Source organism: Polyodon spathula, chromosome 4 (assembly GCF_017654505.1).
Source record: "Polyodon spathula isolate WHYD16114869_AA chromosome 4, ASM1765450v1, whole genome shotgun sequence".
NCBI classification, from domain to species: Eukaryota; Metazoa; Chordata; class Actinopteri; order Acipenseriformes; family Polyodontidae; genus Polyodon; species Polyodon spathula.
In genome coordinates this window covers 61,698,614-61,720,950 of record NC_054537.1, presented here as the reverse complement: position 1 = coordinate 61,720,950, position 22,337 = coordinate 61,698,614, and the positions used below count along the sequence as shown (strand labels likewise).

Genomic DNA, 22,337 nt, shown 5'->3' with positions numbered 1-22,337 from the left:
TATAAAAAACAACGAATCACTACAAGATCAAGCCAACACGTTAAATGAACCACGTTTAGTAACTATGTTTGATTGAAAGAGTAGTTAAACCACGATCTGTTCTGGTGTTAAAAAGTTAATCTCAAGAATTAAAAAATAATAATAATAAAAAATTAATCTGCAGACCCATATCAATAGTTTACAGAATTAACAGTACTCATCAACTTCCAGCATTAGTCAAGAAGATGCGAAATTATCTGCACGTTTTTCTCTAATTCTAAATCGTTATTTAAAACAATAATAATTAATTAATTAATTAATTAATTAATAAAGCGAGGTAGCATACCTTGATGTGCCTCACCACCCCGAACCCTTCCAGCACTTGAACTGTAACTAACATCCTGAATGACATATTCCACCCTTTTTCTATGTGCTGGCTGCGAACTGTGACGTCATTTAGGATTATCCATAAATGTTACGCAGTTTAATACAACCTAGAAAAAAAATAAAACCTGACATTTACCTAAACTGCTCCTTCTGCAATATTTACTCTGAAACTATGACTCATTTATTTTGGAACTGTAGTTACTCAATTTTATTTTTGACTGGCCTAACCAACTATATACATCAAAAGATAAATACTAAAAATAAATTAAATCTGTGCTACAGCTTATTCAGAATAACAAAATATGTGAAAAAAGACCAAAATGAAATCTTTCCGGTAAATCTATTGATCTTGTTGGCCAAATTCCATATCCAGAAATGTAAATTTACGCTCCAAAAAACTATTTTTTTATGTTTTCAAAAGAAATTGAACAATATGTTAGTATAATAAAAAAAAAATCTAATAACAAAAAAGTATTTAATACCTATAACAGATACAAAAGCTATAAAGTCTATGTATAATTATATATTGAGATTCTTCCCCATCTGTCCCTGACAATTTTATGTTACAACTGATATCTGTTGTATGAAACTATTTTGTCTCTATTTTCTGTTTTGCTTTTTTCTTGACTTTTGATCCAATACAATTTAAAAAAAAATAAAATAAAAAACTCCAGCCAGGTAGATATGAGTTATATAGAGCTACGGGTATTACACGCTGTGTTTATTCTAAATTGAATGCAACTCAATTAGCTTAGATATATGCAGCAAATATTGTAGAATGGCTTGTGTCTGTCAAGTTTCATTTCTGATGCAAAAATGTTTACAAGAGAGCGGGTCAGTTTCTATTTTCAGTTTATCATATGTAGCACAAAAACAAAGTTGGCTGACACAGAGTTGACTACAGGATGTTGGATTGTTAGTGTATAACTGCATACTCATATTATTTTGATTTAAAATAAATGCAAAGCTATATATTCAAGTTTTTACAACTCCATTCAATTGTAAAAAGTAAAAATCTTGCTGACTGATTCAGAAAAAGACACGCAATTCTTCACAAAAATAATTTCTTTTTAATTTGAGCTTTTCTCTTCACAAAATGTAATCTCATATATATTGTAGCGATCTCAGTTCCCGTAGGCAGGCGCATCACACTGAGCGAGGCAACCCACACACAGGGCGAGCGCAAACCCGGGACCTCTCGTACTAAAGCATAACCCGGGACCTCTCGTACAAAAGCATAACTTCGATAGGAGAGCATATATATATATATATATATATATATATATATATATATATATATATATATATATATATATATATATATATATAGTGGTGAACACAGGGTCTCTCTTATTTTGTTTTTAACAGAATCAATGGACAGACTCAGGGATTGCAGGTGCAAACGGGATATCCACATGTTGTTCTCTACTGTACACTCTGTCTCTGTGGGCTAAGACCAAACCAAAACAAGAACCCCCTATTCTCTGGCTATCCAATCCTCCACTCCACACCTCTGCTAGTTCAGCCACTCCTATTCTGCCTTTAATGGCTCTCTCTTTCTCACTCCTGCAGGTTTCATACTTGCAGCTTTTTGCAGATTGTCACTTTGTTACTCACTTTCACTTTGTCTCTTATATCGGTCTTGTTCTTATACCACCCAACTGGCACCCGTCCCCAACCTGCTCTTCTCTAATCACTGCTCTGAGAGAGCCACCGTGGCCCCGGGGGGGGGGCCCGGGGGGGGGGGGCCCCTCACCCCCCCCCCCCCCCCCCCCCCCCCCCCCCACACACACTTCCCTGCTTTCCTAACCTTAACTCACTGGCATGGTCCCTGCCCAAACAATACATGCACCTGCTCAAAGACAAACAGACAAACAACATAAAGTGTCCCCTCAGGGCGCAGCGCCCTTAGCAGTACCCCAGGTCGCTACACTGCCTCTTCCCCCCCCCCCCCAGAGGGAGTACAGTACTCCTGGAAGCGAACTGGCAGTTGATGTGCCCTCCCGGGCAGGGGCCTCCAAGCTACCAGCAAGCGATTGTTCGGGAAGGACCCGGTTCCACTGGTGAGGCTGGCAACAAAGTCTTGGGCAACTCAGGTGTCTCAGACACTGGCGGTTGTTGGCGGCAGCGGCTGGGGGACAGGAGTTGTGGGATTGGAGTCCCTGGCAGGCCAGCCCAGGTAGGGGGACAGTCGATCCCGATGGAGGACTACAAGGCTGCCCCGGGGTGGCAGCTTGACCCGGTAGACCACCTTGCCCATCCACTCCAAGACTTCACAGGGCCTGACCCACTCGCTTTCCAGTTTGGGGCAGCGTCCTCGGGTCCTCGTCGGGCTGTACACCCTCACCTGGTCCCCAGCACTGAAGTGGCGTCCCCAGGCCCGGAGATCATAGCCCCCTTTCTGGTGCTGACCAGTGGCATGTAGTATCTTGTGGGCGAAGGTGTGCACGGTCTCCAGGCGGTAGAGTCTTCGATCCCAAGGTGTGTTCCGGGTCGCGGGTGTGTCCAGTGACATCTGGCAGACAGCCGTAGGGCAATCTCCGATTCGGTGCGGTACTCTCACCACCCCGCATGAGCAAGGTGGGCGTACAGGCAGTGGACTGTACAGCCAACCAGCAAGCCAGAAAGACCAAAGGTAAGTGTTTGTCCGGGTCCCAGTACCCCCAGGGTGAGGTTGAACCATTTGACAAGTCCATCACTACTGGGGGTGATGTGGGACGTGTTTGTCTTTCGAATTTAAGCCAAAATTCCGGCCTGGTCGGAGTGTAATTTGTCCAGGACCCCGAAGGGCCTGAAGAAGCCCTCAAGAAGTGTACGCCTCTGGCCACTTTGTAAAATAATCCACCTGGTCGATTGGGGAAACAGGCCCAGAATGTCCACCGCCACACGTTCCATCAGGGTGCTGACCTGGTACTGCTGCAAGGGGGCTCGGCACTTAGCTTGGGGGCTTTTGCAAGCAGTGCAGGCACCGCAAGAAGCCCTGTCGAAGGCGCTACAGGGTCTTAGTAACCCCGAAGTGCCCAGTGCCTGATGTCCCGTGATGCTTGGTTAGCATCTCCTCCAACAAGTTCCAGGGGACCACCACCTGCCACTGTGCCTCTCCTGTCACGGGCTCCATCCAGCCCTGCTGAAGCAACCCATCTCAGAGGGCAAACCCGGGTAACTGAGCCCACAGCCGTTTCACCGCCTGCGACATCAGGGGGCGACCTCTTTTCAACAAAGTCTCCACCCCTCTTCTAGCCTTTGTAACAGGGCCCTCAGATTCGGGTCCTTCTCCTGATGGGCTCTACAGTCTCCAGACTACACCGGGCAGCAGTGCCTGACAGACAGCTCCCTCCAGCTCCCTCCAGTCAGGCCGCCATCTTGGTTGACACAGGAGCGCAATTTTTTAGCATCTGAATTGTATTCAGCCTGGGATGATATCTGCCAAGTCAGCAGTCTGAAGTCTTGGGAACAATAATAATAATAATAATAATAATAATAATAATAATAATAATAATAATAATAATAATAATAATAATAATAAATCTTTACAATAACAATAGGCTTCCCCAGCCATTCTGGCTTGGTAGCCTAATGATAAAGTATGCTACCTTTGCAAAACAATTTTCGTTACTTATACAGTTTTGAGAAAACACTATGCTTCAATGTAAAAAAAATTGCAGTCAGCTATAGATGCATTTTTTCTTTATCTTTTTTTATGTAAATGTAACTCCCTCTGTAGCACACTTTACCATTCAGTAACAGGAGCTATCTGTATTTAATATAAAAATAATTAGTTATATGTTGAGTAAAATGTAAGTTCACAAAACACTTACCTTCACATCCACGGTATTGGGTATTCTTATTTGATGAGTGCCCTCAGTCGGCAAGGGAAAAAAAAAACAGGTCTGGGCATCCGAAGTGCAGGGGGAAAATAGTTAGAAAATTTGACAGATAACAAAAATTGTCATGAAATCGGTACTAAAATATAACATGGTCATAAAAGATACTTTAGGAATTTAACATCTGACAAATACCTCTACTAATGTTATTACCACCACCACCACTACTAATTGTTATTATTTGTATTATTATGAATTGATTAATACAAATATATACAATTCCTGTATGTACCAAATCCTGTGTATTGTGATACAGTAATATAATTGTTTGGTTTGGTATTTTTGTACCTTTATTGCAGGTACCAAAATATGATGGATGTTTATTTGGTGTGCCAAAATTTCAAATAAAAAGGCAGAGATTCAGGAAAAAAAAGAAAGCTCTTTATTCAGCAGGCACTTGCAAGTATAAGCAACATTCAACAATACACAATGCTCCACAGCGCTGCTCGAACCAGGGCCAAGTAGTCAGGGAAGTTCGTCTGGTTGATTGGAAATTTGCAGGTCCGTACAGCCTTTCGTATTTATGAATTATTAAATGAATTGACAAACGTTTATGAATTACTGTACAAATTGACGAATTGCTCGACAAATTGACCAATTCATGAATTGACAAACGAATTGACAAACAAATTGACAAATTAATTGCTGGATAGTTTTGGCACAAATGGCACTCCATAGTTCTCTTTGGAGGTGTTACTATATGCAGAGACTATTGTATCAGGGTTGGCGAGGGGCAGTGTCTACAAAGATACCACAAAATGTTCCTGACAGGACAACTGAGCAAGTCAGCACCTCTGGTCACTTAATTTTTTTTAAAGTAACAAAAACGTTTATTCACTGCCAAACATGAACTACTTTAGAAGTGTAATGGCTGCAGTATATGATGCTGACCTTAGGTTTAGGGTTTTCTGTGTTTCGAAAGGATTATTCATTGTTTTACTAATAATAATATGATAACCAATCAGATTGCAGTGTCCTGACAGGAACATTTGGTGCTACCTTTGCAAGGACAACTGGCGGTCACGCTGTGCGTGAAGGGTTATGGTATATAATAGTGTTTGGGAGAATTATATTTCGCTGATTTTTGTAGATTTTCGATATGTTCAAAAAATGCACCAAACTATTCAGGTAAATTTCACTTTTGTCATAGGTCTCTTGAAGAAAACGGCAACATTGGTAAATTATGACAGTATGTAATTCTTTTTAAATGAAAAATGTTATTTTCTCATAACAGTCCCGTATTAATATATTTGGTTATGTGCGTTGTTAATTTATAAACAATAAACCACATATTTCTTTATGTTTTGTAAAAATAAAATAACCACACCAAACCGTGACTATTTCACCTGCTTCGTCCTAGTACTAGTGGTAGCTACAGGTATTATTATTTGTAATGTTATTCCCAATAACATAATAAGTGAATATGTTACATATTTATATAGTTAATTTTTAATTATGTTCGGCAAAAGTTACATTTACTTCAAAAGTTTGATGCATTTTTTAACATAGTGAAAATCTGCAAAAATCAGCAAAATATGACAAGGCTCCACTGACTCTCAGTCATAGGAAAATATCCCCTGAGCTCTCCACATCCATACCCTCGCCAACACTCATCTAACGCAATTACATGTCCCCTTCATCGCAACAGCATTCTCTCTCTCACCGTATTTGCCAGACTTTTGTCTGAAACGGCGCCTCATAGTCAGCAAGCAAATGTGCAGTAACATATCAAATAAACCTCCTGTTCTCATTGGCGATTGAGTCATTTCAAGGGTTGTTCCTTGTTCGCACTGTCAAATCGCTGTTTGAAGGGGTGGGGGTCTCACTCTTTCCCCGCGTAGATACTGTTGGTGTGTGGACAGTGTTGTGAATTTACAGCAAAGCGCTCGTATTTTCTTTTTCATTACATATTACTATCCGCGAATGACACTGACCTGTATGTACTGTCTGGTTGTATTACTGACTGTGTGATGGCGGGGGTAATCAGGAGGCTTGACGAGATTGTCGTAAATCGAATTGCTGCTGGAGAGGTTATCCAGCGGCCTGCAAATGCCATCAAAGAGATGATAGAAAATTGGTGAGTAAAGTGATAACAAACCGTAGAACAGAAAAAAAATAAAACCAACTTGTCCGTTAATTTGAGCTACTTAAAATGGAAAGATAAAATCAACGGTTCTCCAGTTCCATTCAAAACTTCTCATAGAATTATCATATGGCATTAAAACTGGCATGTTTTCAGTTGGTGTGTGTGTTTTACAGTACCAGAACAATCCTTTTTATTTTTTTTTTTGGTGTAATTAAAACTGTCGGAGCAATACGACTACAATTCATTACAGACCATACTATACTGTGGTTGTTACGTTGAGGCATTAATAAACAAACCAGCCCGACACATTTTTAATTGTTTAGTATTCTCAAACACCTGCCTGGCATTTTTTTTTGTCCAATAATATGTCTTTGGAATGTGTACTTGACTTGACCAATCCATGTTTTAGTTTTGCGCTATGTAATTAACCCATCAAATCCTAATTAGGCAGTGTGTTTTTCTTTTGAGATTGATTGTTTATTTATTTTTTCAGTCTAGATGCCAAATCAACCAGTATTCAAGTGACAGTTAAGGATGGTGGACTGAAGCTAATTCAGATCCAGGACAACGGCACAGGTATCCGGGTAAGTATTATTGTTTTCTGTATCTCAGGGATGGAAATAGGACTCCTATTTCATAGTAGTTTCACCGATTCCATGTTTTATTATGAGCTTGATTAGCCACGATGTTTCTGTAAGCTAAGGTTTGTGTTATTAAACTTCTAGTAAAACCAGGAATGGATCAAGCTGCTTTGCAGTGGATCTTATTTTCATCCCTGTGTTTGTTTCTTTTTTTGTGTTTATTTTGTTCTTTACTATTTTTCACACAGTTAAATTTATTACTTTGATTTTAAATAAAGACCCTAACATATTGTTTCTATGTTGTAGAAAGAAGACATGGAAATAGTTTGCGAGCGATTCACCACCAGTAAACTGCAGAAATTTGAAGATCTCTCAGCCATATCTACGTACGGATTTAGAGGGGAGGTAGGTTTAAAAAAACAAAACAAAAAAAAAGAATAAGAATACCATGCTGTCAATTACTTAAGCCCCTTTCACACTGGCGCTCCTACTCGGGTAACAATCCTGCCTAGTGTGAAACAACTAGGGCTGCTATGAAGGGTACATTTTGAACTTCGACTGTTCGAACCTTCCTTGGTACGAATTTGCATAATTTACTGGTGACTTCACCATACTACTTGGTTTATATTTGATTGAAAATCCTATTATTTTACAGGTGATCCATATAAATGGAACAAAACATTCACATGCAGTTTAAAAATACATTATATAGAACAATAATCATGTTTTTATAATTTAATAAAAATAACTATACATGTTGTTTTTACATGTAATTGATGCTGCTTGTGAGATATACAGCTTGCTTTGCACCAGCACCAACTGCAGCTGACTTGTGCAAAACAAAGCTTTATTTAAGTCACCATTCCAAGCAGGTTATCAGTCGTAGTCACATTTTTACTACTACTAAAAATATTAATAATAATACTAATAATAATGAACTTACACTTGTCAAGTGATCCCAGAGATTGGTTATACCTCCATGGTACGAGTCGCTTGCACAGTTTGCATTCATTCTTTTTTGGTCTTCTTGGCATTTAACAAAAAAATCACAAACAGCAGAGGGGGTTCGAGACATTTCCTTCAGTACAGCTTACGCTGTACAGTGCTTTGCTGTTGAGATGCAGAATGAAGAAATTAAAGGTTTGCCTCTGGATAACATGAGCTGGGGGCAGGGGGGGGGGGAGAGATCAGACAGTGCTCAGTTTTTGAAATTAAAATGATTAGTGTTAGTGTATATTTTGTATCTTTCAAACATATTCTACCATATCACTTTTCTTGCACTGTCTTGTACACTAGGTATTCAGAACATATTTTACTGAAGCTCTACAACCACTGTAGGTACCTTCCCCAGTGCTTTGGCATACTATACCCTACTCCATACACAGCAGCGGCGCCATATAGAGTTGCTACTAAACAACTTTTGTTTACATAATATGCATTATACAAATCAAAAGATCATTTTTGCACGTGAGCGACATTTAATGTGTGATTTGTAGTATTCACACATTGCCAAATGGTTTCTGTTTACAGAAAAAAAAAGAACATATAGTGCGTGAATGCAACTTGACAAACCTTGCAAGGTTTAAAACTACCTTCAAATTCCTGGCTAGCGAATGACCCTTCGAACCATCTAACACAGCCCTAGAAACAACGTACCTGGGTCGGCAGCGACCCACCGTGTGGGTTGACACGTTTTGACCCGGGCCAAGCAAGAAATAATGCAAGGTGGTTGTTCGTAAGCGGATGAAACCACGCCTGCGTGAAGGTTTCACTTCTGCAAGGAACCTGCAAGCCATTTCTATTTATTTAGTTTAGCCATATTTCTGTTGATTGAGACACACCATGAGCCAGATTGCTGCAGGGATGGCATGGAGCGATAAAGAAACATTTGCTGTAATCAATATTTGGGCTAACAATTCAATCCAGAGAGGCTGCTTCAAAGTCATTGCGTACATGCATTGTGTACTTGGTTTTGTCACCCAGGTCAACCCTAATTCTTCAAAAAGCAGTGTGTAGTCACGTAGTTGACATGATTACATAAGGGCGCTACCTGGGTAGATCATGCTAGTGTGAAAGGGGCTTTTAAAAAAAACTATCTAAGTACTAAACAAATTTTTGTATTAATTGCAACAATTAATTGCAACAATTGATTACATTGTTTGCAGGCACTTGCCAGTGTAAGCCATGTGGCCCATGTTACTATTACAACTAAAACAGCTGATGGAACTTGTGCATACAGGTAAGGTAGCGTGATACATAATCTCTTCTCTCGCTCTCTCTCTCTTTTTATTTTATTATTAATTATTTTATTTAAACAATAATTGTCCAGTGATGCTTCCTGAGGCAATGGAGCTGTTGCCATATGGAAAGGTGAGATCTGGTTTAGAAGTTTCATGACTCCTCAATATGGGTGCTAATCCCTAAATGTGTATACCATCACACCATCTTAAAATACATTATTTCATTGCAGGCTTTTCTGCTCTTATGTGACTCCCATTGTCAGCTTAGTGTGTAACCTAGTCTGAGTGGCTTTACTTTATATAATGTTTCAGCAATGTTGAGGCAGTTTATTATGTGCAAAGGTAAAACTGTTGCTGTTCCCATAGAGCTAGTTATTGTGACGGGAAACTAAAGGCACCTCCGAAACCATGTGCTGGAAACCAAGGCACGCAGATTTCTGTAAGTAATTTATAACCATAAAATAAAACAAAATTCCCTGTAAATCTACAACTGGATTTTGGGCTACTAATGAAAGACACTCTAGGATACGTTTAACCCATTAACATAAATTGTTTGTGGTATGTGCTGTGTGCACAGGTTGAAGATCTCTTTTACAATGTGTCGACGAGGAGGAAAGCACTGAAAAGCGCCAGTGAAGAATACTCTAAAATAGTAGAGGTAGTCAGCAGGTGAGTGTTCATGTTTTTGCTTTGGTCATCTCTGAGAAAGATGCAGTGCAGTTTTTCTAAAAACAGTGGAGGTCAGATTGTAACACGTTAAACACTTACAGGTCTGTCACAAGGACAGTGGAGTGGTGACGTCAGAACAAATAAGTAATAGAAACGACTGATAAAATGATACGAAGGCGCTTGTTTGCTTCGGTTTATTTCAAATAAAAAGGTTGTACAAAACAGAAAACGCAGACTGAACAAGCAAAATGGCGCGTTGGCCAAAGTAAATAGACAGACAACAAACTGAAACTGAACAGAAAACAAGTACCGTTCTGGAGCTTCCAGCACGGAATAGCAATTGTTGTTTAAATATATCACCTTCTCTCTCTCCCATTCTCCACTCCCGAACACACAACCCCGAGTGAGTGAAAACATGCTGCTTTTATGCAGCTGTACCGAGACTCGATTGCTAATCAATTATTTAGTTGGAGTACCGGTACAACTGCACGTGAATTAAGTTAGTGCAATTTCCCGTGCTCACATATTACATTTTACTTGCATGTGAAGTGCTGTGCAATCCTCGTGCCTAAATACAAATATACATTTTAAATCACTTGTGTTACACAGACCCATTTATATCCTGTGTACCAATGACTATACACCAACATTAACACACTACATACAACATAAAACACAAACAAATAGCACAGGGGTAGGGCACTTTGCACAAGGTCTCCACTCAAACTGCCGACCGCTCTAGTAGTAAAAGAGAGGTGATTTCTCTTAAAATAGCAGAGCAGTAAACTCATAATATCCAGTTAAGTATATGTGCCCATTTTTATTTTTTTTCGGTATAAGAAACTGAAACTGTTTAATTATGAATTATAGGTTATTATTATTTTTTTATTTTTTGTAAATGTAGTTCTGAAAGGTATACAGTAATCATTAACAGACAAGACTGCATTATAACTGATTTTGTTGTGAATATCCAGCTGTTTTGTCTTTTTCTTTTGCAGATATGCTATACACAACTCTGGTAAAAGCTTTGCTGTGAAAAAGGTATGGTTGTATTTTTTCTTCATACTTTATGTTGTACTTTTACCTTTTTTACTTTACCCCTCTGGATTCAATTAGTAAAAACAGGACATTGTGGCTGAAATGTTGTTGTTTTACATTCATTTGAATTTCATCAGTTGCCAAATTTTGTAAGAGTAGTTTCTTTGGTGGGGATTTTAACTTGTGAATTCCAAATGGTCTACTCAAAAAGTTTTTTTTTTTTTCAATGTATTTCCAGCACGGGGAAACAGTTGCAGATGTTAGAACATTACCAAATGCTTCAACAGTGGACAACATCCGAGCAATCTTTGGAAATGCTGTTTGCAGGTAGAGGGAGAACTAGAAGTTCGTTTTTCCAAATACTGTCATACAGTGGGCTGGAATATTATTGTTTTCCTTTTTTTCTCAACAGGGAGTTAATTGAAGTGGGTTGTGAAGATCCAAGTCTGGCTTTTAACGTGAAAGGCTACGTCTCAAACGCAAACTACTCTGTGAAGAAGTGTATCTTCTTGCTTTTCATTAACCGTACGTATTGCTGAGACCATCAGAGTTAGAAATGTTTTTTTCTCTATCAGGTCTTTTTTTTATGCACAATTGAAAAAGATTTTACACACACCTCTCTCTCTATCTATCTGTCTATCTATCTATCTATCTATCTATCTATCTATATCTGTCTTTTTTTTTTTTTTTTTTGCAGTGAACACCAGGGTCTGATTTGTGATATGTGCAAATTTGGTTGTTAAAGCATGTGAGGTCTGTGTGTTCGCTTTTCTTCCACAGATCGTTTGGTTGAATCCAGTGCTCTGAAGAAAGCCATAGAAACTGTTTATGCAGCTTACCTCCCAAAAAACATGCATCCCTTCTTGTATCTTAGGTAAATATGGACAGGGTATTGTTAGGGTATATTTTTTTAGACATTTCCTATGAATTTAAGTTTGCACCCCTCAAATAGGGAATCTTCAGGCTGTCATTTATTATGGTCACTGTACAGTCTATATTGACGCTGATATTGTTTGTTGATGGTGTCACAGCTAGCGGTTGCTATAAAAACGTTGCTCTGATGGCTTATGGTTAGGGCTTCTGGTTTTCTGCATTTAAAAAATAGTTCAAATTGGCAGGTACTTATCGCACTTATTTTCAGGACCGTGAAACAATATACAAATTGGTTAAAACAACCATCCTACCCATGTTCTACAATAGAAACTGGTAAAAAAAAAAAAATCAGTATACATAAACAACTTAAGCAGTAATGTAATATTAATAGTACGAATATCAACAAAACAAAACGTGTTATATTCACAGCTTGTGACACGTCCAACTTAAAAACATTAAAATTCCCTTTTAACCAATACAGTTTTAAAAGTCTGCTTTGATGGTAAAAATAAAAACAAGTGAAGATTCTGATCCTATCTGTTTTACAAAATACATGCCGGTAACCTGAACATTAAATTCAGCAGGTATTTATCTGCAGAAATAGTTATGCTCCATCTATTCATCCATCCTGAATTTCAAAAGCACAGGTAATACTTAGTGATTGGACATGAAAGGTTTGTGAACTAATTATAAAATCCTGAAGTTACAGTTGAAGTTTTGAAAGCTTTAGAAATTGTATGTCTTTTTCTTTATGCACACTATCATTGTTTCTGGCAGCCTGGAGATTGCCCCTCACAACATTGACGTGAACGTACACCCCACTAAACACGAAGTGCATTTCCTGCATGAGGACAGCATCGTAGAGAGTGTGCAGAAGCATATTGAGAGTAAACTGCTGGGGTCCAACTCCTCCCGCACATACTTCACCCAGGTACACCTGCACCACACCTGCAAGTATATAGGATTTAGGACAGCCAATACGTGGGTACAATAACACAACATGGTAATCGATCACCTTTAAAACCCAGCAGATTAAATGTCTTTCTGATTGCTACTAGATTTCAGTGGAATTTAGTTACAGATAAGGAGATGGCAGAATAAAACGCTGAGCCCTATTCACAAAGATTTAACTTTTTTGAAAAGTGTTTTTATAAGAATAAAAAAGTTTGATATACATGAAACTGTTTGAGATATTCATATAAAGCTAGCGGCCTCATCTCATTCAGTTGGGGTAAGAGGACCATGGAGCTGAGCGGTTTTGGCTGCTCAATCTGAAATGACATCTCTCACACAATAAGAAAAATACTACATATGACATATTGACTTACTATAAATCACCCAAGTGAAGATTTGGGGGGGGGGTTGAAAAGAATGTTTATTTTTTATTTTTGTAAGGCATAGCTTTTATTCTCTCTCCTCCTCCTGTCATGAAATGGTTCACTTCAAAATCAGCTGTGTTTTTAAAAGTTTGTATCAATGTCGATATGCACTGAATGACATCTAAAAACAGGATAAGATGTACTGGAATTTTGGCAACTATTACACTGTGATTGGTTGATTTCTGATAAGCGATATATGACAAAAACAAACATTCTTCAAACAACTTCTGAATTAAAGCTCATGGCTAGGTGTGATAAGCAGATTAAAGTGAAATGTAAATTACACAGTTAGGAAAGAACAGTCCTAGTTTTAAAGCAAAGACATAAAACTATTAAGTATCTAATATACTAGTAACTTTGTGTAACCAGACTTTCAGCATACGTTTCTAACAGGCTTAGTGGGAAAATCCAACAAGCTTGCATTAAAAAAACAGTACTCTGTTCTACTTTCCTTTCTGTTCTCCCATTAGACTTTGCTGCCTGGCCCTGCTGTCTCTTCTGGTGATGTCCTAAAGCCAGCCTCCTCCAGCGCAGCTGCAGGTGCCAGCGACAGAGTGTACGCTCACCAGATGGTGCGCACGGATTTCCGGGCTCAAAAGCTGGACGCATTTCTACAGCCGGCAAATAAGACACAAACAGAACCCTCAGAGCAGGCAGTGTCTGAGTGCTGCTCATCCAGGCAGCCAGAGCAGCGTGATGTCGATATGCAAGAGCTGAACGACGCAGACTTGTTAGCTGGCATATCCGGGGATCTGGATATTGAGGACTTCATGGGCGACGTGAAAGAAACAGGAGACTCCGAAAACTCCTCTTTAGTGAACCCTCCTCCTCGGTATGTATTTTTGTATTAATATACTGCTGTGCAAGTCTTAGATGTGTTGCATCAACAGTTTACTCAGTCTCCACTAGTGTTTTCTACTATTATAACAACCTTGACTTGCATAAAGAAGGAAAAGCATTGTGTGAAATAGCTTGCATCACTCGATTTTCAAGGTGCGGTATCCAAAGCATAATCAACAAGTACAGAGAAACATCTGTAATTGACAAACCCAGGATGGAAAGACCCAAAAAAGCTGTCTGACAAGGATGAGCAGTACTGGAAGATAGTATTCTTAAGGAATAGAAAGAAGACAAGCGTTGAATTGACAGCAGAACTGGCAGAAGGCACAGGTGTTGTCCATCCATCAACAGTACAAAGAACCTTTGACCATTGTTCCATAGTCCAGTTTCTGCTTGTGCATATTTTAGCCTTGTAGTCTTGTTCCCCCTTCTTAACAGAGGCACTCTTACTGCAGCACATCCTTTAAGTCCGGATTTCAAGAGTGACCTTCGTACTGTTGATTTGATGGACAACGCCACCACTGTCTTCTGCCAGTTCTGTTGTCAGACACAATCATAAACCCATAAAAACATGGCTGAACAATGAACAATTATTTTATTTGGTAGACTAATTTAAAGACATCAGAATCTTAAGTTGTTGTTTTTTTAAGTTTCATTCTAGTTTGTATATATTCCTCACCACGATGAAATAACTTCATTTACAACACTAACCCAAACTCGTACACCAAGGGACAATGCAGAGTAGAGAACTCAGTACTTTGTCACTTGAAATTATTTTTATAATTTTTTTTCTAATTAAACTGGCTTTGCAGTTTACTCTTGTAAACTATTATACTTTCTCTGTCTTTCCCTCTCAAGCCCTTTTTAACAAGTTTGTTTGGGACTGTGGAAATGGTTGTCTGGATGAAGGAAGGTTCACAGTGTTCCTGTTGTGTTTTTTAGGAAGCGGCACAGGATAGATTCCGATGTGGAAATGAAGGATGACGAGAGGGCTGGTGCCATGACTGCTGCGTCTGTGCCGAAAAGGCGTATTATCAAGCTAACCAGCGTCAAGGAGCTGAGGTGTGAAATCAGCGAACAGGCACATAAAGGTCAGAGTTGCATTGATTTAGTAAGTTAAGAGCAATGCCTTTGTGCTCTTACTGTTGCCATTTAGCATAATAAGAGTACTGATCTTATGTGTATTTCTTTCTGCAGGCCTCCAGGAGATGCTGCAGAATCACTCTTACGTGGGCTGTGTTAATCCTCAGTGGGCACTGATACAGCACCAGACCAAACTCTACCTTCTGAACACCACCAAGCTCAGGCATGCACACCTTCCCACAGTTTAAATCCTGGAACCAGGTTTTTATATACTGTAAATTCCAACACTATTTAGATCCTTTGCTGTTTTTTTAGCTAGTATTAACAGACTCCATACCATAGTGCCCCCACAGAGATTACTGCTATTAAAAAATAGGTATTTCTTTAGATGTAGGGCAACATACTGTAATTTGTGGCACACCAAGCCATTTTTGTATGTATGTATGTATGTATGTATGTGTATTTATTTATTTATTTAATTTTAGCCAAGCGCTGTTTTACCAGATCCTGATATATGACTTTGGCAATTTTGGAGTCCTAAGGCTATCTGTAAGTGTGCTTCTAACCCTAATTTTGTAGTAAGCAGTTATAGTACTTTTGAAACTTGCTGCATAAACTTTACTGTAATAACTTTAGGAACAGTTTAACTAACACAACCCAATCTGAAGGGGTGTTCATTTTCATTATTGGGGTTCTCGGGCAGTATATTATGGTGTCTACACCACTTATATTATGGGAAGCTCAATTGAGTTGGCACCTGTTCATAATGGCATGAGAATCTAAGCCAGAGTAACTTTTTTTTTTTTTTTCAAACCAGTCCCCCCCCCCAGTTTTATGAAACTTTACAAAAGTAATTCCATACACATCAGATTCTTGCATGTTATCGAGTGGTTTTTGCATTAAAGATCAGTGAAGCATTTTTTTGCCTGATACGTCAGAGAATACTACATTTCCAGAAATGCATGTTCATATCACAAATGAGTGCCAAAATAATATCTGGATTTTGTTTAAAGGTAATGCTTTATTATTTATACATTTTGTGTACATGGCAGACACCTGCTCCCTTGTATGATCTGGCAATGTTGGCACTGGAGAGCCCTGAAAGTGGCTGGACTGAGGAGGATGGGCCTCAAGAGGGGCTGGCACAGTATATTGTTGAGTTTCTCAAGAAAAAGTCAGAAATGCTACTTGATTATTTTTCAATGGAAATTGATGAGGTCAGTGGAAAAAGCCCATTTTTGAAGTACATGCTTGCTTGCTTTGTTTTGTTTATTATTTATTTGGACTTTGAAGCAATATTAGAATAGAGTAACTTTTTGCTGTTCAACTCTCCATTGCCTCAATAGTACCAGAAATTTCTGTTTTTAAATACATCAAAACCATGAAAAAAACCATTTATGTAACCAACTTAAGTAGTCATTGATAAACAAATAAGCTATTACTGCCTTTATAGGGGATTGTAATTCTTATTGGAATTATTGTGCTCTTATAGTGTTTGGCCACAAGGTGCCAAGTGAAAAGCAAACCCCAGTAGAATCATAGTAGTGATTTTAATTGTAATGATTTTGCTTTATTAAAGTGATGTGTGTCTCACTGACAGGATGGGAACCTTGCTGGATTACCTTTGCTGTTAGACAATTACATCCCTGCTTTGGAGGGACTGCCCATGTTCATCTTGCGGCTAGCCACAGAGGTATGAAGGTTGGGATTATTGTCATATGTGATTTGATTTGTTTACTATTTAGGGGGAAAACAAAGTTGTTAGTCAGATAATTAATATTACCAAGGTGCAATAATGAGAATTGTGGAAAAGCTATTCTCCAGCAAAAATAATGTAACCTTTTAATGGCACTGGCCAGCTAATGAACAGGAACATGAAGTGCAAAACCATCCTTTGTTTTTTTGTTTTATCAATGAGGTGAACTACGAATTCATATAACTTCTGCACTGTGACATGTGGTTTTTATTTTATAATTGTTTTTTCAGGTTAACTGGGATGATGAAAAGGAGTGTTTTGAATCTTTCAGCCGGGAATGTAGCATGTTTTACTCCATCAGAAAACAGTACATTTTGGAGGACCCAGCTCTACTTGAACAGCAGGTATTTCTGTCACATTACTTCTAGACGTTAACTGATCAATCCACTGCACTGTTAATGCTGTCAAAGGGATACTAACTGGAGATCATCTTGATGTTATTATGGAGGACATGGCTAACAGTAGTCTGAATAGTACCCATTGTAATTAAATAAACCTCTCCAGGTAGTATGCAGGTGGGTGTTAAAGACTAAGGGGGTAAAATATCAAGTGTTTCTGACAGCATTAAGACCATAGCACCGAGTTTATGCCTGCCTTAAAATTGCCCTGTATGTATCATGACACTTTTGGCAAGTTAAGGCACCCCCAGAATGCGCTGTGCCGTGCCATGCGCTTTAAGGCGTGTCAAGCCTTAATTATATGCATGGACGAATTGTAGGTGGGGCTCATTTGTAAATTTAAAATTACATCCATGAAGCGATAGTACAGCTGCGTAGGCTCTAAAAGGGTCCACAAATGGTCCAATTTCAAATTGGTCTTATTTGGGCGCAGAGAAAGTCAGGAAGCAGCTGATAGGAAAGAGCATTGTGGCAGCAGTCATAATGTATTTCTTAGGACGGAGAGTGCAGGCTTCCAACCTTCTTGTTTGGTTTTATCCATTTAATAATAATAATAATAATAATAATAATAGACACTTCATCAACACGGGTCATTTCTGCCTCTCCAGATGAGTTATTTATTGTTCAATTGAAGAATCCCATTTGGAGGGGAGGCGCTGTTTTTCAGACTAGTCTAATAATCTGTACTACCAGTAGCCATTCTGAGCACTGACGCAGCACAATTAAGCATTTAAATGTGGCAGCTCGTGTCATGCCTCTATTAATTTTGGGCCAGTTAATACATTCACGATGGGGTAAAATTTGTGCAGTGGCAGAGCGCTAGTTTACACTCGGCTAATTTAACGCAACGTTGGTCGATTCTGATTCTAAATTCAGTATTAAGTCATGAGAGTGCTGAACTTAATTTAGTAATTACCAACTACCGGTAATTTAATTAAATGTATTGAATATAATAAAGACAATAAAAAGGCAATGAGAAATTTTTTCATTTTCATAATTTTAAAAATAAATGAATTTGTAAATATATCACTAAAACCTTTATTGATGTATATGAAGTTTTTTATTTCACATGACCTGACAACATTCCATTTAACTTGTTACTTCATTCCGGTAATTATAATACTATAAATTGCCACATCTGAAATAATTGTATGGAGGTGAAATCCTTGTTGGTGTTATCCACAGTTGCAACGTAATCCTTGATGCATTAAACAAAAACAACAAAAAAAAAAACTAACAAAAAAAGCTGCTCCAGTGCGTAATTCGGATATATAAAAATATAAATATATATAAAAAAAAAAACTTACTCTTTGCCTTTTGAGAACGTAACCACAGTTATAAACACGTATTACAGTGTGCTACACCTAGGTCATAGTTGGTCACCTATTTTGTGAATTAATGTACTGAGCAAATACAGTGTTTAAATACTGCTGGATTAGCAAGCTTGCTGGAGTTATTGGCACCTTGTTATCCATCTTACAGTTGCCAGTGTGTAATTTTCATATAAACATGATGACATTTCATTTCTTGCGAGGTCTTTACAGTAAATATTGTGTGTAGTATATAGTGTAATTCAGGGGTTAATTTCTAATTGCATTTGGTGTGTGTGGATAATACCCGAGACAAAAAATGCAATGAATGAGATCTGGTGCAATCAGGAACCATTGAACCCACGGGGTAATATAATCCACCTAAGTGGATAATTTTGTACAAATTGTAATTCGTTTGAATGTTGTTTTCTTGAAAACCGAATTCTTTGTAAGAATTCAATGTTATAGTAATTACAAACAGGTCTTGAAACAAGAAGGAAATGATCTGTTTAACCCTAAAGTCTGTGCTAAAGTTGGGATCACCTGATCCTGAGGTTTGCTGTATTTTTTTTACATTGCAGCTGGTATTAAGATACCATACTAACTGGCTTACTGTTTAGTCCCAGATCCATACTAAATTCAAAAGAACATTGCAATTGACCTGACAAGTCTGCAGCGTGTTTAAATGGTTCTGGAGGCATCCATGGCTATTTCACATGGCTATTCTTATTCCTTCAGGGAAGATGGGAATTGAAGTCTGCAAAGTAATGTTACTCTTTTCTTTATGTTCCTTGTGTACAGGTATTTCTCAGATTTAAGATGCTTCTATTAATTAGTAAGGCTGTAAAATTTAAGGATTTAAACGAACAAACAAAATCCTAAACATCAGTTTTGTTTTAAATTCTGAACCACTGCAGTTAAGTACTGTAATATATGTAATCCATAGTACAGTTTGAAATAAAACCAAAGTAAAAATATAAAAAGGACTATAAATACTAAATCAAGTTGATTGTTTCATTGAGGGAAAGGGAGTTAGCGTAACAAACTGACTAGTCAAGTAAGGCAACAACCTATTTTACACAAATTTGCTACATATTGCTGGCGTTTCTGATTTCTCAGTCTGGCTTTGCGTATGGGGTTATACTATGTGGTTGTGTAGAATTTGAATTCCTGCCACTTACTCCGAAGCATTACCCACTTTTTGTTTTTCCATCTAGACTGAAGAGCTTGGGTCAAGTGGGACATCGTGGAAGTGGACCGTTGAGCATGTCGTTTTTAAAGCCTTCAGAACACTTCTTGCTCCTCCTAAACAATTTACAGAAGATGGGAGTATTCTACAAATTGCTAACTTGCCAGATCTTTACAAAGTCTTTGAGAGGTGCTGATTTTGGTGCCTAAAGCCATGTCAGTTTTGATGGTGTGTATATCTTACATACATATATATTGTGAAAAAGTAGATCACTATGCCTAACATTCACTGTACATACATATAAAATATAAATTGTATGTTTGTGTAATATACACACACAGGTCCCTGCAGGTATCTCCAGATTCTGATATTCAACTCGTGGTAAAGATTGTTTTATCATAATTGGAAAAACAGTGATCTAGTTAAAGAGAGTAAACATATAAGTTTAACATGCATATGTAGGTAAAGGCAGATGGACAGGCATCTCCTTTAAAACCATTTTATGATCAGTTGTGCCAGGGTTAATCACAATTGGATAACTTGTTCTCTAGCAAGTGTGAGTGTCTTCAGGGTGTCTATGAATCCCTAACGGGGGCCATAGTTCTTATACAAAATTAGTGATTTTTTTAAAATTTTTTACTCAATGTAGTTTAAACATATTCCCTTGTATTAAACAGTGTACATAGTTTAAGTATTAACAATAAACTATGTATTTCAAGAGTGTACTACTTTATTTAAGCCATTTAATTGGAACTTGTTTTTTTTATTAATAAAAGGGCCGGTTAACAGGCTGACACTGAGTCAGATCTAAATTTAAATATTGTGGACATCCAATGACCACTGCAACAACTATCTTTATTCATAGCAATTCTATTGGCGTTCGTTCAAAAGTGATCTATGCTACTATGAGTCAGCCCTCACAAATTTCCATTACAGTACTTGCTAAAGATGGCACATTGAATAAAAGTACACATTCATAGCTGTTCTCATTTTGGAGCTGTTTTTCTAATATAGCCCAGTTCTAGTACCAACCTTTAAACCTTTATTTAAAAAGAAAATAATAATTTAAAACTATCCCAGCTCAAGTACCCCTTTACAATTGCTCCACTGAATTGTACCACAGTTGCAATAAAAGGCAGAATAATCTGATGAACACATTTCTTGTTTTACCCTGTTTATTTAATATATAATTTATGCCACAACCATTTTGGACTAACAAACTGCTGGTTTAAGACATAATACCAAACAGTAGACTTAATTCTTAACTTTTAAATGACATGTCTTTGGATGCACAAATAAAAAGACAGTATTTGGGAATCTTTTTGGAATAGTCCACACTGTAAATGTTTATCATGTCATTTACTTCCCATCTCGGCAGAATTGAGTGCCATTTAAAATGTTTACAATGATACCTTTTTTTTTTTTTATTAAAGCCAACATAAAAATGATATAAAGGGATTCGGTATAACACTTTTGTGATTGATTCCTTTGCTTTTCTTTTGCAAGTAAGAAACGTATCTATTTCAAACACTGAAAACAAATATAACCAGCCACTATTGTTATTAAAATGTAGTCTAATAAAACAAACCGTCAAAGTATGTTTACCAGAGCATACTTCTAAAAAATGCAGAAAGATTATGCTTCACTGATGTAGTATTTAAATTATACAAGCTGAAAACAGCGTGCAGTACAGTGCACTCTCCATAGACAGAAATCAGCAAACACTGCTTCACCCACCCTAAATATCAAAGTGGAAATCCATTCAATCGAAATCATGCATGCATACAGGTGGAATGTATGTACGTGACAAAATTGTTCTGTAAATTTGAGCTGCTAAACAAAAATGAAATATTTGTGTGCAGTTGTTTTGAAATAATAGATAATACTGTTAAAAAAAATAAGTTAAAAGTTATTTTTTTTACTTTCATTTTTATTTTTTGAGGTGCCCTACATATACCCCCTATGAGTTAGATCTACCCCTGGTTGAAAACCGTGGGTCGGGTCGGGTCGGGTCGGGTTAGAGGAGATATACAGCTCTGGAAAAAATTAAGAGACCACTGCAAAATTATCAGTTTCTCTGGTTTTACTATTTATAGGTATGTATGTAAGTACAAGGTTGTCCTGGAAGAAAACTTGCTTCTTTCTGCTCTGACAATGTTCCCCAACTCTGAGGATTGGTTTTTCCAGCAGGACAATGCTCCATGCCACACAGCCAGGTCAATCAAGATGCGGATGGAGGACCACCAGATCAGGACCCTGTCATGGCCAGCCCAATCTCCAGACCTGAACCCCATTGAAAACCTCTGGAATGTGATCAAGAGGAAGATGGATGGTCACAAGCCATCAAACAAAGCCGAGCTGCTTGAATTTTTGCGCTAGGAGTGGCATAAAGTCACCCAACATCAATGTGAAAGACTGGTGGAGAGCATGCCAAGACGCATGAAAGCTGTGACTGAAAATCAGGGTTATTCCACTAAATATTGATTTCTGAACTCTTCCTAAATTAAAATATTAGTATTGTGGTGTTTAAAAATGAATCTGAACTTATTTTCTTTGCATTATTCGAGGTCTGACAACACTGCATCTTTTTTGTTATTTTGACCAGTTGTCATTTTCTGCAAATAAATGCTCTAAATGACAATATT

General features: G+C 37.9%; 1 protein-coding gene across 3 annotated transcripts; it reads left to right on the top strand.

The window, feature by feature from the left end:
- The first annotated feature begins 6,037 nt into the window (after window positions 1-6,037).
- On the top strand, window positions 6,038-21,915 carry mlh1 (mutL homolog 1, colon cancer, nonpolyposis type 2 (E. coli)). 3 transcript variants are annotated; one of them, XM_041248268.1, is made up of 20 exons: window positions 6,038-6,327; window positions 6,830-6,920; window positions 7,224-7,322; window positions 9,083-9,156; window positions 9,524-9,596; window positions 9,735-9,826; window positions 10,825-10,867; window positions 11,103-11,191; window positions 11,277-11,389; window positions 11,645-11,738; window positions 12,515-12,668; window positions 13,587-13,948; window positions 14,899-15,047; window positions 15,154-15,262; window positions 15,525-15,588; window positions 16,092-16,256; window positions 16,640-16,732; window positions 17,026-17,139; window positions 19,721-19,920; window positions 21,880-21,915. In XM_041248268.1, the coding sequence occupies exons 1-19, from the start codon at window positions 6,221-6,223 to the stop codon at window positions 19,886-19,888; spliced, it is 2,253 nt and encodes a 750-aa protein (XP_041104202.1). In that variant the 5' UTR covers window positions 6,038-6,220; the 3' UTR covers window positions 19,889-19,920; window positions 21,880-21,915. The 3 variants fall into 3 exon arrangements, with proteins under 3 accessions (XP_041104202.1, XP_041104200.1, XP_041104203.1); XM_041248266.1 differs by lacking the exon at window positions 21,880-21,915 and having other exon boundaries at window positions 19,721-20,804; XM_041248269.1 differs by lacking the exon at window positions 21,880-21,915 and having other exon boundaries at window positions 6,246-6,327; window positions 6,835-6,920; window positions 19,721-20,804.
- Window positions 21,916-22,337: the final 422 nt, after the last annotated feature.